Genomic DNA, 19,359 nt, shown 5'->3' with positions numbered 1-19,359 from the left:
TATGATTTAAATCAAACTGTAAGATTATTTTACAGATATACAGAAATATACATTTATGTAGAACTATTACAACATAAGAATAAATATCCTGAATGTGTAACATTAGATAAGTTTTATTTTACTTTTATTTTTTTAAAGTGAAAGTGCATAAATTTTACTTTTTTATTTTTTATTTAAATATTTTATTTTATATAATTCTTACATCTTTTTTCATCTTTGCACAATGCATGCCTTTTCATTTTGCTTATATTCCCCATACGATTGCACCTCCCCCTTTATTTTGACTCCAGTCCTTCCTTTCCCCACTGCTCCCTCCCCACTCCTGTAGTGTGTCTCTGGTTTATAGTTGCTTGTTGATTTTGATTTTTACTTTGTATTGATTAGTCTTTTTCCTGGTCTCTTATTTAGGTTTTCTAAATTCCTGCTATGAGTGAGACCATCTGGTATTTTTCTTTTTCTTTCTGACTTATTTCGCTGAGGATGATCCCTTCTAGCTCCATCCATGTTTCTGCAAACTGCATGTGTTTATCTTTTTTGAATGCTGAGTAATATTCCATGGTGTATATGTCATCTTCTTGATCCAGTCATCTATTTTTGGGCATTTGGGTTGCTTCCATAGCTTAGCTATTGTAAATAGTGCTGCTATAAACATAGGGGTGCAGGTGCTCTTTGGAATTGATGTATCTGTGTCCTTTGGGTAAATACCTAGGAGTGGAATTGCTGGATCATATGGAAGCTCTATGTTTAGTAGTTCAAGAAATCTCCACACAGCTTTCCATAGTGGTTGGAACAGTTTGCACTCCCACCAGGAGTGCAGGAGAGTACCTTTTTCTTCACAACCTCCCCAAACTATAGGCGTTGGTGTTTTTTTTTCTGGTCGCTAGGTGGTGGAAGAGATCTTTCCTAGTGTCCTTCAGGAACCGTTTTTTAACCCCGTGGGTCTGGGGGAACAGAGTGGGAGTGGCATGGAGAGCCTCAACGGCGTAGGGGTGCTGTGTCTGCCTTGTGCCCCACCGTCGTGGGGATCCCAAGCCCCGAATTTCGTGCCCTGGGTCTCAGTTCCCAAAGCTCTCAGGTCCAGGATGCAGGCTGTAGCCCAGTTCAGTGTCTGCAGAAATGGCGCATTTTGCACACCGCTCCCGTGTCCGGGAGCCTGGTTTCTAATTACTCAGTGAGGGACATTCACCTCAATGAGGGTCCCCGCGTGTTTCCCCCCAAGCCTAGGTCACAGGCGCGGGGACCTGGGCAGCCCCTATCCTCGTATGCTTTTCAAGCATGCCGCTTTTCCGCACAAGCTTACCAGCTGGCCTTGGGCTGTTTGTATGTCTCCTGGGAGTCTTTATTTTTCTCCAATGGCGCCCCAAGCCATTCGCTCACCTCCGCAGCGAATCCTGCATGGTTCTCTACAGTTCCAGTTCACAGGGTGCTATAGCTAAAATAGTCCTTTCCACTCACCGTCCCGCTTGATGCGTAGTTTGTTCTTGTTGGTTCTTTGAGTTTTTTTTTTCTTTCCTTCCTTTCTGTTGGTCAGAGACTGCCAACTTTGTGGGTGGGGGAGGGTAGCAGGGTTCTGAGCTTTCCTCCCTTCTAGTCCTCATTTATGGCTACTTTCTTCTTCGGGCAGTTTGTCAGAGTCGCCCGTTTATCTTCCTTGTCCCAGTTCTTTCAGGGAACTGCTGCTTTTGCTCCCTATTAACTTTCTTTTATGGGAGGTCTTACTTGCAGCGTTTCCTGGCCACCATGTTGATGACATTCTCTCAACATTAGATCTGTATTATTTTTTTTAAAGATTTTATTTATTCATTTATACAAGCACTGGGTACAGTCAGAAGCGCGGGAGGGTGAGAGGATTCACCAGAGCCAGAGTGGGAAACAGAACAGGCAGACTGACCAAATACACTGCTGAGGGGAGCAGCGGGTGGCAGGAGAGGTCTGCGCACTATGTGGGACCCTTGCCAGCAGCAGGGGATCCAACCGGCACTGCAGAGGCTGCGGGCAGCTTCGCAGCCTAGTGCTCAACCGCTGCGCTACCAGGGGAGGCCCTGTATTATTTTCTTACTTTGCTTTTAGTTTATTTTGCTCTTCTTTGTCTAGTTTCTTGATACAGGAAATTAGTTTACTGATTTGCAACATTTCCAGTTTTCTAATGTAAGCTTTAAGCACAGTAAATACCTTCTCAACATGGTTATAACTATGCCTCATAAATTATGATAAGCATTTTCATTTTCTACCAGTTTTATGTATCTCCTATCTCCCTTTATATTTCTCCTTTGACCTGCAGATTATTTGGACGTGTATTGCTTAGTGTCCAAGTGTGCAGATATTTTCCCATTGTCTTCCTCCTATTGATTTTTAGTTTGATCCCATTGTGGTTAGAGAATATATTCCACTTTCAAAAGATCCATTCTTTTGAAATGGTTAAGTTTTGCATTATGGTCAGGGATATGCTCTGTCTTGGTATGTGTTCCATGGGCACATAAAAAAAAAATATTTTGTTATTTGGTGCAATTTTTTATACATATTGATTAGATCCTTTGGTTGGTTGATGGGTGTTCTCTTCATATTATTTCTTAGTTTCTGAGTAGTAGTTTTATCAGTTGCTGAGAGGGGGGTGTAGAACTCTTCAGTTATAACTGAGGATATATCTTTTTCCCCTTTCAATTCAAGATTGTAAATTTATCTTTAGTTTTAAGTTTGACTGATTTGTCTGGGCATGAATTTCTTTGGGTTTATCTTATTTAGGACTTGCTCAGTTTCTTGAATCTGTATGTTTATGATTTTTGATATATTTTTAAAAAGATTTATTTATACATTCAATAGCTTGGGTTCAGGCCATAGGTGTGGGGGTGAGAGGATTCACCAGAAACAGAGTGGGGAACAGAACAGGCCGATTGAAATACACTGCTAAGGGGAGCAGCAGGAGAGTCAGGAGAGGTCTGCTGCACCATATAGGTCACCTCCCTGGCCAGGGATTGAACTCATGCTGCAGTGGCTTCAGATAGCTTCATGGTGCTGCATCTTAACCCCTTGCACCACCAGAGAGGCCCCTGATTTTTGATAATTTGGCAAAGTTTGCAGCCATTATGTCTTCAAAATATTTTTCAACTCCATTTACCCTCTTCTTTCCCTCTAGGACTCTGATGACATGAATGTTATATATTTGTTTTACTTCCATAGATTTCTGAGAGTATGCTCAAATTTTTTCTGATTTATTTTTTCCGATGTTCAGATTGATTATTTTTCTTTATTCTGTCTTCAAGTTTATGGGTTCTTTGCTCTGTCTTCTATATTCTGATTTTTAGTCCATTCATTGAGATTTTTTGTTTTTTAGTTATTCACCTTTTCGGTTCTACAATTTCCATTTAGTTGTGTTTTATATGTTTTATTTCTGTTCTGAGATTTTCTGTTTTGCTGCTGAGATTTACTTTTTATTTATCCCTTTATAATTTCTTGTAACAGCATTTTTATGATGGCTGCTTTAAAATTCTTGTAATTCTACCATTTTTCTTTTTTTCTTCTTTTTAGATTTTTTTATTGTAGTATTATTGGTTTATGTTGTTAGTATTTTGGGAGCATAGTATGCCCCCTTCAGGTGTAGTTACCAAAGTGCACCTGCTACCAAAAGACCATTGTCCACCACCATAGTCTACTGTGGTTCCTCCCCATTTTGTTCTTGCCTTGACGCACCCTCTTCCCCTTTTGGATGCTTTAGTTCTGTAGTCAGTTTTCAAGGGTTAGTTTTTAAGCTTGGCTTTTTCTGACTTTTTGTTTGGTTTCTCTGTATTTGTCATATAGGTGACACCATCCGATATTTATCTTTCTCCCAACTTATTTCACTTAGCATAATCCCTTTCACTCCATTCATGTTGCCACAAATGGCATCGGTTTATCTTTTTTGATTGATGAGTAATATTGCTTCGTGTATATCTTGATGCTGACATCTCTTATTTCTTTCTTATCAAGTTGAGATTTTTCTCGTTGTTGGAATGAAAGTGAGTAGCATTTTTTTAATTGAAACCTGGACATTTTGAGTATTATATTATAAATCTTTGGACCTTAATTTAATTTCATTTTAGCTTGGCTTTTCTGATAAGTAAGAAGGAAAGTGGAGTCGCTGACTTACTGTCAAGTGGGAGTGGAAATTCAGGTACCCTACTCAGGCTCTGTTGGCAATGATGGGGGAGAAGTTCCTTGTTCCTCCTGGATAGAAGTAGCAATTATGGCTCTCTATTAGGCCTCCACTCACATTACACTGGTTTGAATGGAGAGGAGGTCCAAATTGGAATCACTGACATTGCAAAGTGTGTGGTCACCTTTCTATTGGGCAATGGTGAAAATTTTGAATCATCTAGACAACACTCTAGCCGGGAGATAGAGCAATATTTCTTTACTGCAGTAAGAAAAAAAGTGAAAGCCCAGACTCCATTCTTTGTCTCAGCTGACACACCATGTGCTTGAGATTTGATTTTTGCCCAATTGTGAATGAAAGTCCCATCTTTCCACCTTGCCTTCTTTAACCACAACTTACCATGTGGCTATTGGTGCAAATTTTTAGAACCTGATGAGGGGATTGTGTAAGCTCTCTTGTTGGTCTTTGGTAGTTTAGGTGGGGGTAGAATTGCAGGGTTTTTTTTTTTTTTTCCTATAGTGTTTGGCTGGAGGAGAGTGATTTTTTTTTTTGAGATTTATTTATTCATTTACACAAGATCCGGGGTACAGGCCAGATGCGCGGGAAGGTGAGAGGATTCACCAGAGACAGAGTTGGGAACAGTACAGGCAAACTGACAAAATACACTGCTGAGGGGAGCAGCGGGCGAGACAGGAGAGATCTGCTGCGCCATGTGGGCCCCTTGCCCCCAGGCCTGGATCGAACTGGCGCTGCAGAGGCTGCAGACAGCTTCAAAGCGCGGCTCTCAACCGTCCGCACCACCAGGGGAGGCCCCGGAGGAGAGTTTTATTGAAAAATTTTCTGCTTTGTTAGACTGCCTCTTTTCTCTTCCTTTGACTAGAGAGAGCAAGCTTTTTTAGGGACTTTTACTCTCTGAATCTGTTGGTATTGCCGGGTTATTGGCTTGCCCCCCACACCAGTGTATGATAGGTGATGCAAAAAGAAAATCCAGAGACTGACTCCTGTGTCATTCCTCAGGTCCCAGTTCTCCCAAATAAACTTCTCTCTTCTGCTCAGCTTTCAGACTCTTTTTATGTTTGTTTTATATGTAACATCCAGAGCTTTCAGTTATACTTAGCAGGAGGAATAGAGAAAATCTTTTATTAAATGGAATTTGCCTCTTTTATTTTTTATTTTTTTAAGATTATTTATTTATACATAGAAGAATTGGGGTACAGGTCAGAGTTTGGGGGGTGAGAGGATTCACCAGAGACACAGTGGGGAGCAGAATAGGCAGATCAACTGAAATACACTGCCGAGGGGAGCAGCGGGCGAGTCAGGGGAGGTCTTCTGTGCCAGTGGGTCACCTCCCTGGCCGGGGATCGAGCTTGTGCTGTAGTGGCTGCGGTGAGCTTCACAAGTTGCGTCTTAACCCCTTGCGCCACAGGGAGGCCCCAATTTGCCTCTTTTATAAACATTTTTTCTTTGAAGAAATGAGTTTAATCTATTTAAAACATTTTTTTCCCTTTTCTTTAAAATTTGAGATGATACTTCAGGGTTCAACTTAATGAATGTTAGATTCTTCTCACCTCAGGCAAAGTCTATGCATTGAGCAGCATATTTAGATAGATCCATTTTATTATTTGAAAGTTGAGTGCCTCTTTTTTCTTAATCTTTCAAATAAAGATTAAGAGTAAATTAGGGAATGTGTTGATAGATATTTTTCTTATGCAAAAAATCATTCTTCATAGTGGAGGAAATTATAGACCCTGTCTAATCACATAGCTTTGATCTCCTCAGGAGTATTATTGGGATTTCTTATGCATGTTATTTATAAAATACCATATATCACTATTCTAACATTGTCATATCTAAAATAAAGCTATAAATAAATGTCCTTGAGGGAATAGAAAAATAATATTACTATCATTTATATTGTCTAATTTTAAATATCAGTAAAATTAAGCAGTCAATCCTCACCAAACTATTTCTTCTTCCAGATGAGGGGGATATCTGACAAGTCACTACGTCTAGTGTTATCCACATTCAGCAACATACGGGAGGAGCTTGGACATCTTCAAAATGACTTGACAGTAACATTTACTTTGATTTTTATTTCCAAAGCATCTAGCTTTCTAATATAGAAATCAGGGCATTCAGTTTACCTTTTAAAATTTCAATACAACAACAATATTATGCTCACCCAGACAGACATATTTATTTTCTTGAAACACTTCATTGGGTTGGAGAAAGGAGAAAATAGCTGACTACTGTGAAAATTAAAGACGTTTGAGTATGCACTTGTTTAGTTTGCAACTAAGACAATTTAATGCTTAAAGCCTAGTCTAAGTTCAAAGCCAAGTTTAAAATGCAAAGATAGCTTGCAAATTTTGAATAATCTCATTCATCGAATGGGAATTTCCCCATTCTGTAATAAAAAACCATACACAGAATTTCTTTGAATACTTATAATCATCTTTCTCCAAGAACTTCACCTTTTCTATTTTCTGTTTTGATTTTTATTCTTAGTGCTCTCAGATTATTCAGAATAACTTCCACACAATGAATAACTCCTTGATGGTGTTAGAGCTGGTTTTTTTTTGTTTTTTTTTTTGTTTGTTTGTTTGTTTGTTTCTGAGTACTAATGAATACTTTAATTTGAAAATTCACCACTTTCTGGGACTAACAGGGAGTCTTTGTAGATGGAAACAAAACATTAAAATATTTCAGAAGCTTATGCTTCATTGCACTTAGAATTAGACAATCCATCAAAATGTCTCCTCTAATAGAAGATTTTTTTTTTTTTTATAGAGGCATGCTTTATTTGTTTGCTGGTTTGTTTGTTTGTTTTGTTTATACAAGCACTGGGTACAGTCAGAAGCGCGGGAGGGTGAGAGAATTCACCAGAGCCAGAGCAGGGAGCAGAGCAGACAGAAGGACCGAAGTACACTGCTGAGGGGAGCAGCGGGTGGCAGGAGAGGTCTGCGCACCATGTGGGACCCTCCTCCAGTGGCCTGGGAGCAGCCGGGGATCGAACCGGCGCCACAGAGGCCGCGGGCAGCTTCGCAACCCAGTGCTCAACCGCTGCGCCACCGGGGAGGCCCTAATAGAAGATTTTAAGTGTCAATCTTTTTTATCCCACATGATGCTTAACTTTACATAATTCTGTTTTAGTAAGCAACTACAAGTGAAGCAAGTCCTTTTGTCAACTTGCCAATGTAAACACGTCTTTTATATTATGTGACTGTTGACAAGTTTCTGTCATTTTGAGTCATAACAAATTTATTCTTTTAGTCACTGGAATATGACAAGACAAAACTTGAGAAAGACCTGGCATTCAAAGAAACACAAATAAAAGAGTATGAAGAACTCTTGGCATCAGTGAGAGCAAATAATCGCCAACAGCAAGTAAGTTGATGATTTCATTGATGATAAAATCTATTGATAGCTTTTCATATTCACAAGTACTGGAATGTGTGGTTACGCAATGGCAATACAATCCAGACAGAATTAAAATATGAAGGAACAACTTGCTCATGTGAGAATTGAGTAGCTTTGGGTGTTTCTAATAACTGAAAACCCTTTTAGAAAATCAGATAACTACGTATTTTAGTTATAAGGTATATAAAATCCACAATTATCTGTGTTGTAGGGTGACAAGAATTATATAAATGTTAAAAATTTAAGTTCACTTATTTCATCATTAATATATCAGTGAAAAGGGTTTTTGTAGATATTGGCACATATTTGTGCAATTAAATGAATGGATGAACTCTAGAAGTGTTTTCCAAATGTCTAAGCAAAAATAATTCCTGGGAAATTGTAATGAATCTCTAAGGCACATCATCCCTATTCTGCATTCCTTTAAGTCTTAAAATTTTGCTCAGTTTACAGTTGTCATATAGATAATCAGTAATATGATCATTTTGTTGCCTTTTAGAAGACAGAATGCAGTATTCTCAAAGAGTAGCAAGAGTAAGATTGTGAATTGCTACATTGAACATTCATCAAATCTTGATTCTTTCTCAAGATAAGCCAGTCAAACTACGGGAAGAATCTTACATATTACATACTTGATTTAACTTACCATTTAAGGATAAAAATTTATGAAAACTAAGTATGGAAAAATCATTGTTTTATTTCACCAAATGAATTAACTAAAAGAACATTCCCCCCCAAAAGTAGAATTCATTTGTCTTATTTACTTGTGTCTTCTTTACAGCAAGGACTTCAAACTTCAACTTCAAAATGCCAGGCATTGGAAGAAAACAATCTCTCTCTTCGACATAAATTATCAGATATGGAATACAGAGTAAAAGAACTAGAATACTGTAAACATAATTTGGAACAAGAAAGTAAAAATCTTAGAATACAGGTATTAAAACATTGTTTTAAACATATATTATTGCTCTAGTTATACCATTGTTATCCATCCTAGCATTATCTGTTTGTCTGTCTATCTGGATATTTGAGATAGATAATGAGATACCTATCTACCCTATTCATCTTAGGAAATAACATTGTCTGCTTTCTGATGATCTTACAAGCATTTAGGACTTATCTCACCATCATTGGAGTTATATAATGATATTCCTAAAAATCACTCTCATTATTTCAATGGCTCATTTAATATCATGTGGTTTCTATCTAATGCTATTTCTTGTAACATATATGCATTTCCTTTATAACAATCCAGTCACACAGTTATTTTGTTTCATGTAGATTTCTGAGACTTGCACAGGCCCAATGCTACAAGCTAAAATGGATGAGATTGGCAACCATTATATGGAGATGCTAAAAAACTTAAGAATGGAAAAAGATAGAGAAATATGCAAGCTAAGGGTATGTTGATCTTTTTACATAAAATACAAAGGTGAGCGCAAACTATCATTTTATATATATATGTGTGTGTGTGTGTGTGTGTGGTTTCAATTTTAAAGCTACAAAGAAAAATCAACTGAAGGTACAGTTTTAGAAAAAAACCATAGAAATTCTAGTTTAAATATTTATCACTGTGAATAGAATATTGCTAAATAGTTTCTAACTTGTTTTAATTTTTATAGAAATCCTAAAGAAGACAGTAAGTGCAGTGTTTTTGTTTTTAACTTTTATTTATTTTGATACTGGTGGAGATTTTATGATCTTTTCTAAATCATACTTATGCAGGAAAGAACAACATTTGAGGTTATCCATAGGTCACTATTGATTCATAAAAATCTTCACTTGACTTTGAGGAATGATATATAACAAGAATTTTGTCAAGTACAAGTCTGTTACTTAGGTAATACCAAAACTTAAATAGTGAAGGCACTTTTAAAAACAGTGAAAAATTCCTAATTGGCATTTTAACACATATTTTACATTAGAAAACTATCAAAATTTATAAATTTTGGTATCTTGCTCTTCATTTAATGACTAGCTATATAGCCTTATATCGCTTAACTTCTGTAGAATTTAGTTACTTATTTTATATATGAGAATTATAATAATTCTTACTTTTCTAAATACTTAGACTCAGTTAAACCAGTACCAAAAAGATGTTTCAAGAAGAGAAGGAAGTTGTAGTGACTTCCAATTTAAGGTTCATGAACTTACAAGCTTGTTGGAAGAGAAAGATTCCCTTATAAAGCGTCAGTCAGAGGTAAGAATGGAAAGGGAAAGGGTGGAAAGCAACAATAAAACTCAGTCCAGTAGGATAAATACTTCCCTGAAACTAGAAAAGGACACATTTCCAAAATCACATATTCATGGGGTAGAGTGCAAGTGATTATGAAGAACTTTTAGTATATTTCAGGAGAAATCATTAAAAGGAATGTTAGAATTGAAGCAAAAAATAAGTGCTAGCATGCATTTAATATTTTTCAGACATTGATTTTATATCTCAATACTGAAACTCTCAATAATACTGCAAATTCCTTACTAGATTATTATGTGCTTTTGTAAGGGATTTTGTTGTATTTGTCCCTATATCTTTAGCATGTCTCTCACGATCTACCATACACTAGGTACACTAGATACTGAAGCAACAATACCAAAACAGTGGTTAAAGTTTTATTACTGTTATTGAACAAATGGCATTTTTAGTAAAGTTCAGCGGTAGGCTTTCTGATAGGAAATAATACCTACTTCCATTTTGAAGTTTCAATAATTTTCTGCAATGGTAATAATTTTCAAGCTTTATAGGATGAGAACATTACGTTACCTTGAGAACCATGCTCATTCAATCTTATGTTACCCCTCAAATATAGACTCTCATACCAGTTAGCATATTCCTGTACATACATATATAGTAATTTATTAGGTACCATGAAGAACAAATATATGATATTTAAGAAGTGGGACTAGGACATTCATTTTTTTTTTTTGATTGATTGATTGATTTATACCAGCACTGGTACAGTCAGAAGCACAGGAGGGTGAGAGAATTCTGGTTCTTATAACCAGAGCCAGAGGGGGCAGCAGAATAGGCAGGCTGACAAAATACACTGCTGAGGGGAGCAGCGGGCGCTGCAGGAGAGGTCTGTGTGCCATGTGGGACCCTCGCCAGTGGCTAGGGATCGAACCAGTGCTACAGAGGCTGCGAGTAGCTTCGCAGCCCAGTGCTCAACCGCTGCGCCACCGGGGAGGCCCAGGATTAGGACACTCTTAACTCAAGACTGAAAAAGAATGAACAAGTGATAATTCTTAGTAACCATATTAAGTGATCAAATATACTTCTTACCTCATGTTTTTACCATTTTCAAATTATAATATTATCTTTTATTTACAAGGAACTCTCAAAATTGAGACAAGAAATATATTCATCTCATAGCCAACTCTCCAGTGGTGGAAGGACTACTATTACCACTAAAAAGTAATGTATTTATTAAATGAGATTTGAATGCCTTTGGTTATTACATAATCCAGTTATAGTGTGTTTAACATGACATACACACATTTAGGCAGAACTTAGTATTTTCAAAAGGCTATTGATTCTACCAAAGAATAAATATTTATAAAAAGACATAGCTATTATTGTCAATAAAATTCTTTGTGTAGCATAACTTACCTGCATTCTAGTATATTAAATGACATGGTAGTAAAAAACAAACAATTGTTTAACCAACCACATTAGTCAAGACTCTTTCAGTTGCACATGCCAGAAACCCAACTTAAACTGGGAGCTAATTAACTTAATTGGGATTGCTTGATATCCAGATGGATTTGTGTACTCAAAATAGGTTTTTCTGTATCTCTTGGTTCGAATCTTTGCCATGTAGATATCACTCTTAGTCAAGGTAGTGATATGATAGCAGCCTACATCCCTGCAATTTAGAAAAACTGAATAGAAAGTCATCTCTCTCCTTTCAATAATATTGAAAATATTAGTAGTAAATCACTTTCCATTTAAAGGGGATTTAAAAAAAAAAAAACGTTAAAAGTCATTCAGAGTCAAATTCTTTTAATAAGGTAAATCAAACTGAGAGTGACTAAAAAGGATTAAAAGTTATTATCTTGTGCAGCTTATAAACTTTTTTTCTTTATAGACACAGGACACAATATCCCATCCTAGGCCTTCTGTATGATGACTATGAATATATACCACCAGGTAGTGACATACAGACCATTGTGATTGAGAAAAAAGAAGACAAATGGACTTATGTAAGTTCACTTGGGGTTTTCTAGTAACTAGAAAGTGATATTATATATATATATATACACACACACACACACACACACACATACATATATAAATAATTCAATGCATTGCATATATATATGATATGGCAAATTATCAAAATGAACTAAAATTGTATATAATTTTAAAATTTTCCATATTTCCCTTACTGATATATCCTAGGAATTAAGAAATTTTGGAATGATTCATACATGAAGTAATATAATTGATTATCTAAACTCTAATAAATTAGGTAGGGTTTTCACTCCAATGAGGAAGATGATTAATGTTGACCATATGAAAATTTTATTTTCTTGTGTATCTTAGGAATTATTAAACATATCATTCCAATTAAAAAAAATTTCTAAAGCTGGCAGAAAATGTCATTAGACAATTATGAATAGGAATAGAGGATGAAGAAGAGGATTTTTAAAAATGTATTTTTATTTATTTTTATTTTTTACATCATTGTTCATTTTTAAACAATATTTGCTTCCCCCTCACCCCCTCAGGTGTAGTCCCCATAGAGTTTCCTTCACCAATGCACCTGTGTACCATCACCAAGAAAAGAATGTTTTAAGAGAATTTTTTTACAATCTTGAAAATGGTACTTACTCATCTAGATTATGTAAATTTATGTGGATTCATGTAAATATGATTTTTTTGAAAGAGAGAAGGTATATCCGTCTTTCTTACCAGATTGTAAGATGCTCCAGTTTTATATCCTCCAGTTATTGTGAGGCTGATGAAGAGTACTTTAAAGGTCCTGACTCGGGTGGTTTCCCTAGTGCTGTAGGGGTTAAGTTTCAGTGCTATCAAGCTATCAATGCTGTGGCCTGAGTTCAATCCCCTGCCAGGGAGCTAACCCACCTGGCACAGTAGGCCTCTCCTGTCTTGCCAGCTGCTTCCCTCAGCAGTGTATTTCAATCAATCTGCCTGTTCTACCTAAGGACCAGATGAGCAGCAAGGCAAAATTAGGTGAAATTGAAGACCAGGAAGCAGTTGCTGCTACTAACCAAATATGCCCCAGAAATGGTGGCATCCATGTGAGAACCTATCAAGTAAGGGGTCTATAGAATAGAAATCATTACTCTAATTAGTGATGGGAAATTTGTGGGGACTACACCTGAAAGGAGGAAGTATGCATTGTACAAAAAGGAAGAATGATGTAAAATATATATAAAATTAAATTAAATTATAAAAAAAATAAACAAAAATGTACAGCAATAAACAACAAACATGATACCTGAATGAAACAGAGACTGACAGCAAGTTCAAAAATATATTTAAATAATATCACAGGTGATAGAACTATATTTATAAATAAAGATATTTAGACATGGTTTTCCTCTAAATGTGACACCAAGGAGTAAATCTACTCAATCTTACTTCCCTCTTACTTAAAATCATTTGAAACCTTGACTCATGCCTGACAAAATATTGTTTCATTGAATAAATACAAAATAGTACCTCAACATATACATTTAAATCATTTTAATAAATATGCACTTATAAGATCTTAATTTATGAGCAAGTTCTAAATTATTTTTTTTCTTTTCTAGCCATGAATGAATCTCCAACTCAAAGAAGTTTTTTTGTATCTGCTTTAGTATTTTGTTATTTTTTCCACCACGAATTTTTTTTCTTTTCTAGCCATGAATGAATCTCCAACTCAAAGAAGTTTTTTTGTATCTGCTTTAGTATTTTGTTATTTTTTCCACCACGAACAGACAATCGAAAGTTTTAACCATGCTACTACCCAGTGAATCTAATGCAATGAATTAGTTCTGCAGATGATAGTCTCTCCAGCCACATATGAGATCTGAATACTTTCTATTATATTTATGTATTCTACATAGCAACATGTAACTAATTTAAAGGTAATTTGCAGACTTTGTAGGATACAATCCAGTGTTTTTCAATAAGGTGCTCCCTAGACATTGAATTGATTTTTGGGGGTAGAGATTTTACAAGTTATTCCACTAGATTTTCTTCTTTCATAATAGTACTACACTTTAGCTTAAAGAGTAAATACTGTTTTTCTAATCAAAGTAGAGGCAAAAGATTATTGAATTTTTAGAAAAGTTCATTTAGTGCCTGGTATACATAGCATATACTTGCTTTACTTAAGTTACACCTTGTGACTAATAGAGATGCTTTATTACATGTTATTGATCTCTCTTAAAGACATTACAAAATCAAAGGCAATGGTTCATTGCATTTAGTAGGAAAGTTGGACAATATATTTTAAACAACTAAATAAAATACATTGTATATTATACTATTATGGCTCTTAAGTACCTATCAATGGCTTGGAAAATCCATTCTTTCAAATAATTGGCTCATCAAATGAGCCCACCCAATTCCTTAAAAACATATCACTCTATATGGTAGTGGGTGAAAGAAAGGCAGACTTTTTTTTAATAGTAGTATATAAAACATAATATTGCAATATAGCATAAAGGCTTAGGGAATAAAAATAGTAACAGCAAATACTAGATATATGCATTCTACTTAAGAGAAAGAAATTTTTATAGGTAAGAATTTTGTTGACTAATTGGGTTCCAATGGCCTTACAAAGTGAATACAAGTATTTTTGAAATACATTGGTAAAAAAGAACGAAATTTCTTAATTTCTACATTTCTGGTAACAGTTAAGTAACTAGCAAAAATTAAAATGTTTTTATTGGACAAAGTATGAATTAAGTCAACAAATATATTTGGGTTACATATGATGAAGTTTTGCACTGAAATATCTCTGTAAATATCTATATATAATTCTGTAGTGCCTTGTAATTATATTCTAATAATTGTTCATTATGTTAAGAAACTGTTAGGAATAGATGAAGCATTACATAAATAAAGAGAAAAACACTTTAAATACTCTTACACAAATATTAAAATAGGTCTTTAATATGAAGCTAAAAGCCTTATTAATAGTTGCTTTGACAAAAATATTAAGCTTTATAACATGGATTGACACAATTCCAATGTTATCAATATTTGTGATAGAAATGTTAACATTCTTTATGAGCTATATAGTCCTTACATATTTTTTCCTATGGTGTAGGAACAATGGGGCAGTATCTCCTCTGCCAATACTAATATGTCTAACTGTAACAAAAGTATGTAAAGTTGTCTAACCAATAAAGATGATATAATGAAAGTTTTTAGTATCCTGATAGAAATCTGCCACCATATCTTTTTGAAAATTAGAACAAATGTGATTTTCCAAAAATTCTTAAATAAAAATACAGTGGCCAAAATTTGGGCCAGTTAAGTCAGTACTCATTGACTCTCTTGATCTATGCATAGTGAGTTAATTGGAGTCGTTACTAAGGTAATTATTATACCAAACAAATTTAAATGTATGCATTTCTTTTGCCATTTGTAATTGAGATCAATAGAAGTAGTGGTGATTTCCTTCCTTTCACAAAATCCATACAACTTATCTACGAAAATTGCAAAGAAATGCCAGTTGATAAATGCCTTTTTATCTACTTTCTATTCTAGTATGTTTCTGTTTTAATTTGCCAAATAAAATGGAGACTGTGCAATGACGTGCAAAGTGATTTGTTTTTAGTTTTCTTTTTAATATTTATAATTTACTTTATTGAAGTCACAATGGTTTACAATAGTTTTTATGGTTGAGAAATATAAATTCCACCTCTTCAGATGTATGTTATCATACCATATCCACCATCAAAGAAGCAATATTCCTCCATCATCGCCTAAGTGATTTGTTTAAATGTTTAAATTAAAATATGTAAAGTATCTGCATGATTTTTGTGAAGTCCTATTAGGAAACATGCAAGATTTTTAGTTAAGCTGTATTTTTTTTTCCTGGAAGCTGTTATCACGTGAGTATGTGTTAGAATTAGTATCACTCTAAAAACAAGAAACAAAACAAAAAATTCTTCCTTATATGGAGTACTAGAGACAGCACTTTAGCATAGACCTCCAGTAGATGCAGACTTTTGTATGAAATGTGAGTTTCCGTGCTTACAAACCTAGTCTTCTAAGTTCCATAATTCATTTGTTTCAAATGTGATTCCATAAAATGTTCAGCCCATTTGTTTAATAATGCTACATTAACTGTAATACTGTCAGCACAAACATTACATTAAGGAACAAAATAAAGCTAAAAAATTGCTTCTCACCACCCAATTTAGAGCACCTTGGCAAAAAGCTATTCTTACTTTTCCATTATTGTAATTTACAACGATGACAAGTAGACATAATTGTTTTGGAAGAAAATAATAAGCTGTGAAAAAATTCCCATATAAGGTACTTTTCCCCCACCACACACCATTACTAAACTTACTGGATTTTCATAGTATTTACTGTACAGAAAAAAATAGAAAGTCTTCCATGCTCACCTTATGGTAAAAAGTAGATACAATTTTTAAAAGACTATGATTAACAATTTCATTTGTCTTAATAAAACATTTAGCAATATGTACTGAAAAAATTAGATGTTCTTTTTTGAATCTCCAAAGGAACATTGAAATTGTCATATGATATAATTACATGATAGCCAGGCAGTCTTGATATCTTCTTGGTCTCTTATAGACTATGAAATATTGTCAGGTCCAGAGTCTTTATGTTTGGTTACACATCCCATTACCTTAAAATAATTATTAAAGTTTATATTCCAGAGATAATTTATGTTAATAGATAGGCATGGTAATACAGTGTTTTGAGTCAATAATTGGCTAGCTAACACAATCCTTGCTGAATACTACTAGCTCTTGTGAACCAAGATACAACACATCAGACCAATTTCTTAAAATGGGAGAATATATATATATTTTTTGAGATAGTTTCTATAAGGGGTGTGATGACCCAGCCATGTTATTATAAATGAATAGTGCTGGAATCTAGAATGGCAAGTTTTGGAGTCATATGGTAGGTGACTGGGCTTTCCATTACAGGTTAAGTGGTGTAAGTTTCAATATTGCCAAATGGTCCACAATTTTAAATGGAGCAGAATTTCCTTTTGAATAGTTACTTTGGTAATGCCCAAAGAGGAAAGCATAGCAACTGAAACAAGGCAAGTGAGAACATTTTTAGTTTGGGATATCTGTGCCAGATCCTTAAATGTACAAATTACAAATTTCCTTTATGGGGCCTCTGGACTGCTAATAATCGCCAGTTTTATCTAGGATCCAAGAGTCTAAAAGACCTTTCTCAACCAGCATCAAATTTATAAACTTATTTTTTTATAGAGGCATGTTTTATTTATTTATTTGTTTGTTTGTTTGTTTGTTTTGTTTATACATGCACTGGGTACAGTCAGAAGCGCGGGGGGGGGGGGTGTGTGTGAGAGAATTCACCAGAGCCAGAGCAGGGAGCAGAGCAGGCAGAAGGACCGAGGTACACTGCTGAGGGGAGCAGCGGGCGGCAGGAGAGGTCTGCGCGCCCTGTGGGACCTTCCTCCGGTGGCCGGGGAGCAGCCGGGATCGAACCGGCGCTGCAGAGGTTGCGGGCAGCTTCGCAACCCAGCGCTCAACCGTTGCGCCATTGGGGAGGCCCTATAAACGTATTCTTTTGAAGGAAAGGGTGGAGCTGAACGAAGTTGAGGAGATTCTCTAATTCAGTGATACTCTGGAGTTCTAAATCTAGTATGCATTTTCTCTTAATGAAATCTTATTAGTCCTGAACACTTTATTGAATAGGATTCCAAGTCTAGCCATTTTTTTCTTGATTTTACAAGGGTTAATCCCAAAGATTTAAACAAAAGGATTCTTTTATTCCTCTGCCTTTATAGATGGTCATTTCTCCTTACCCCCAGAAGTAATCATATTAAGAATTGTACTAATTCTTCAAAAATTCTTTAAAATACGTCTTGGATTTACTTTAAATTAAACCAGCAGATGAAGGGAACTTAAAAAAAAAAAAAACAAGCATGGATAGGTGAGTGAAACAAAGAGTGAAGAAGAATATAAATTAAACAAAATTAGCCATGTAGTGAAAATTGCTAAAGCTAAGTGATGGCTATATTGGGGTTCATCATAGTCTTCTATTTTTGTATAAGGCTGAAAATTTTCTGCAATAGAAGGTATTCATCTACCATATATTTTCCTATTACATGTATCTTTAAGGGCAGTTCAAGTTTTGAACTGGTGATTATCCTATATGTGACATTAGTTGAATTTGAGAGGTTTACCTGAGTAACAATTCCCAAATACCTTCTCCATTGTGGTATAAACAATTTAGAAGGACAAATTCATTTCTACATAATATAACTGAACTCTTCTGGAGAAATGTTTTTCAGTAATTCTCAACTTATTTCTCCTTCTTGTAAGGGTACTTTGACCTGTATTTTTTTTTCTCTACAGTGCAATTCCATTTTGTTTTGTTTTGAATTGTCTTTGCATTTTTGTATTTTATGGACTTTTTAATAATAAGTAAAAATAGTTTGTCTGAAACAGTTACCTGCTAGACTAGAAGAAAGGATGTGGGGAAGATAGTGCTGGTCTTAAGTTTTTGCCCACCGCCAAACCATCTCTGCCCATATCCCATCTACCTCCCTTCTCATCGCCTCCACTCTTTTACCTCTAGTAAACATTATCTTCTTTTTGCTGAGTTCAAGTTTTATTCCTTCTAGTCTTTGCATATAAAGCTTTTTTGGTATTTATATTCCACTTGAATGAAACAATTCTATATCTGTCCTTCACTTTTTGACTAACTTCACTCAACATAATGACCTCACGGTGCATCCATTTTGTCCCAAATGCCACTGTTTCACCTTTCTTCATAGCTGTGTAATACACCATTGAGTATATATTCATTTCTCTATCCATTTATCTGTTGAAGGGCACTTGGGTTGTTTTCCTGACTTGGCAATTGTCAATAGTGAATAGATAAATCTTTTCATATCAGAGTTTTCATGTTATTTGGATGAATAACATGATATTGAAGGATCAAATGGAATTTCCATTTTTATTTTCTTGAGTAACTTCCATACTATTTTCCACAGGGGCTGTCCCAAATTGCATTGCCACCAAGAGTGGATGAGAGTTCATTTTTCACCACAACCTCATCAACATTTGTTATTTCTATATTTTCTTATATTGGCCATTCTCGCAGGGGTAATGTGGTATTTCAATGCAATTCTAAATTGCATTTCCCTTGTAATGAGTGATGTTGAACATTTTTTCATATGTCTGACTGTTTTTTAAGAAAAGTGTCTATTTAGGTCCTTTGCTCATTTTTTTTTTGTTGGGTCACTTCTTTGTTGTTAGATTGTGCAAGAACTTAGTAAATTTTGAAGAATAACCCCTTGTCAGATGTGTGGTAAGAAAATATTTTTTCCCATTCTGTACATGGCTTTTTTTTTGTGGTGGTTTCTTTTGAGGTACAAAAAAATCTTTTGATGTAGTCCCACTTGTTTGTTTTTGGTTGTTTTGTGTCCTATGTTGTTGGAGTTGTATCTCCAAATACATCTTTGTGGAACATGTCCTGTCATGTGTTTTTTTTTCAAGTACTTCATGGTTTTCGTTCTCATGTGCAGGTCTTTAATCCATTTTGAATTAATTTTGATGTATGGAGTTAAATATAGGTCTTGCTTCATTTATTTGCAAGTGCCTAT

At 35.1% G+C, this 19,359-nt stretch overlaps 1 protein-coding gene across 1 annotated transcript in view; it reads left to right on the top strand.

The window, feature by feature from the left end:
- Positions 1-11,773, top strand: part of POF1B (POF1B actin binding protein) — a gene marked incomplete at both ends in the record, with an annotated part of 74,676 nt that extends 62,903 nt beyond the window's left edge. The window contains 7 exons of the mRNA XM_084258708.1: positions 6,109-6,201; positions 7,403-7,516; positions 8,331-8,483; positions 8,831-8,950; positions 9,621-9,749; positions 10,879-10,961; positions 11,635-11,773. Coding sequence (XP_084114834.1) covers positions 6,109-6,201; positions 7,403-7,516; positions 8,331-8,483; positions 8,831-8,950; positions 9,621-9,749; positions 10,879-10,961; positions 11,635-11,773 — 831 coding nt within the window. The remainder of the gene's footprint in view (positions 1-6,108; positions 6,202-7,402; positions 7,517-8,330; positions 8,484-8,830; positions 8,951-9,620; positions 9,750-10,878; positions 10,962-11,634) is intronic.
- Between the last annotated feature and the right edge of the window lie 7,586 nt (positions 11,774-19,359).

This window comes from Talpa europaea (genome assembly GCF_964194135.1).
Source record: "Talpa europaea genome assembly, chromosome: X".
Lineage (NCBI taxonomy): Eukaryota > Metazoa > Chordata > Mammalia > Eulipotyphla > Talpidae > Talpa > Talpa europaea.
This window is presented reverse-complemented; position numbering and strand designations above follow the sequence as displayed.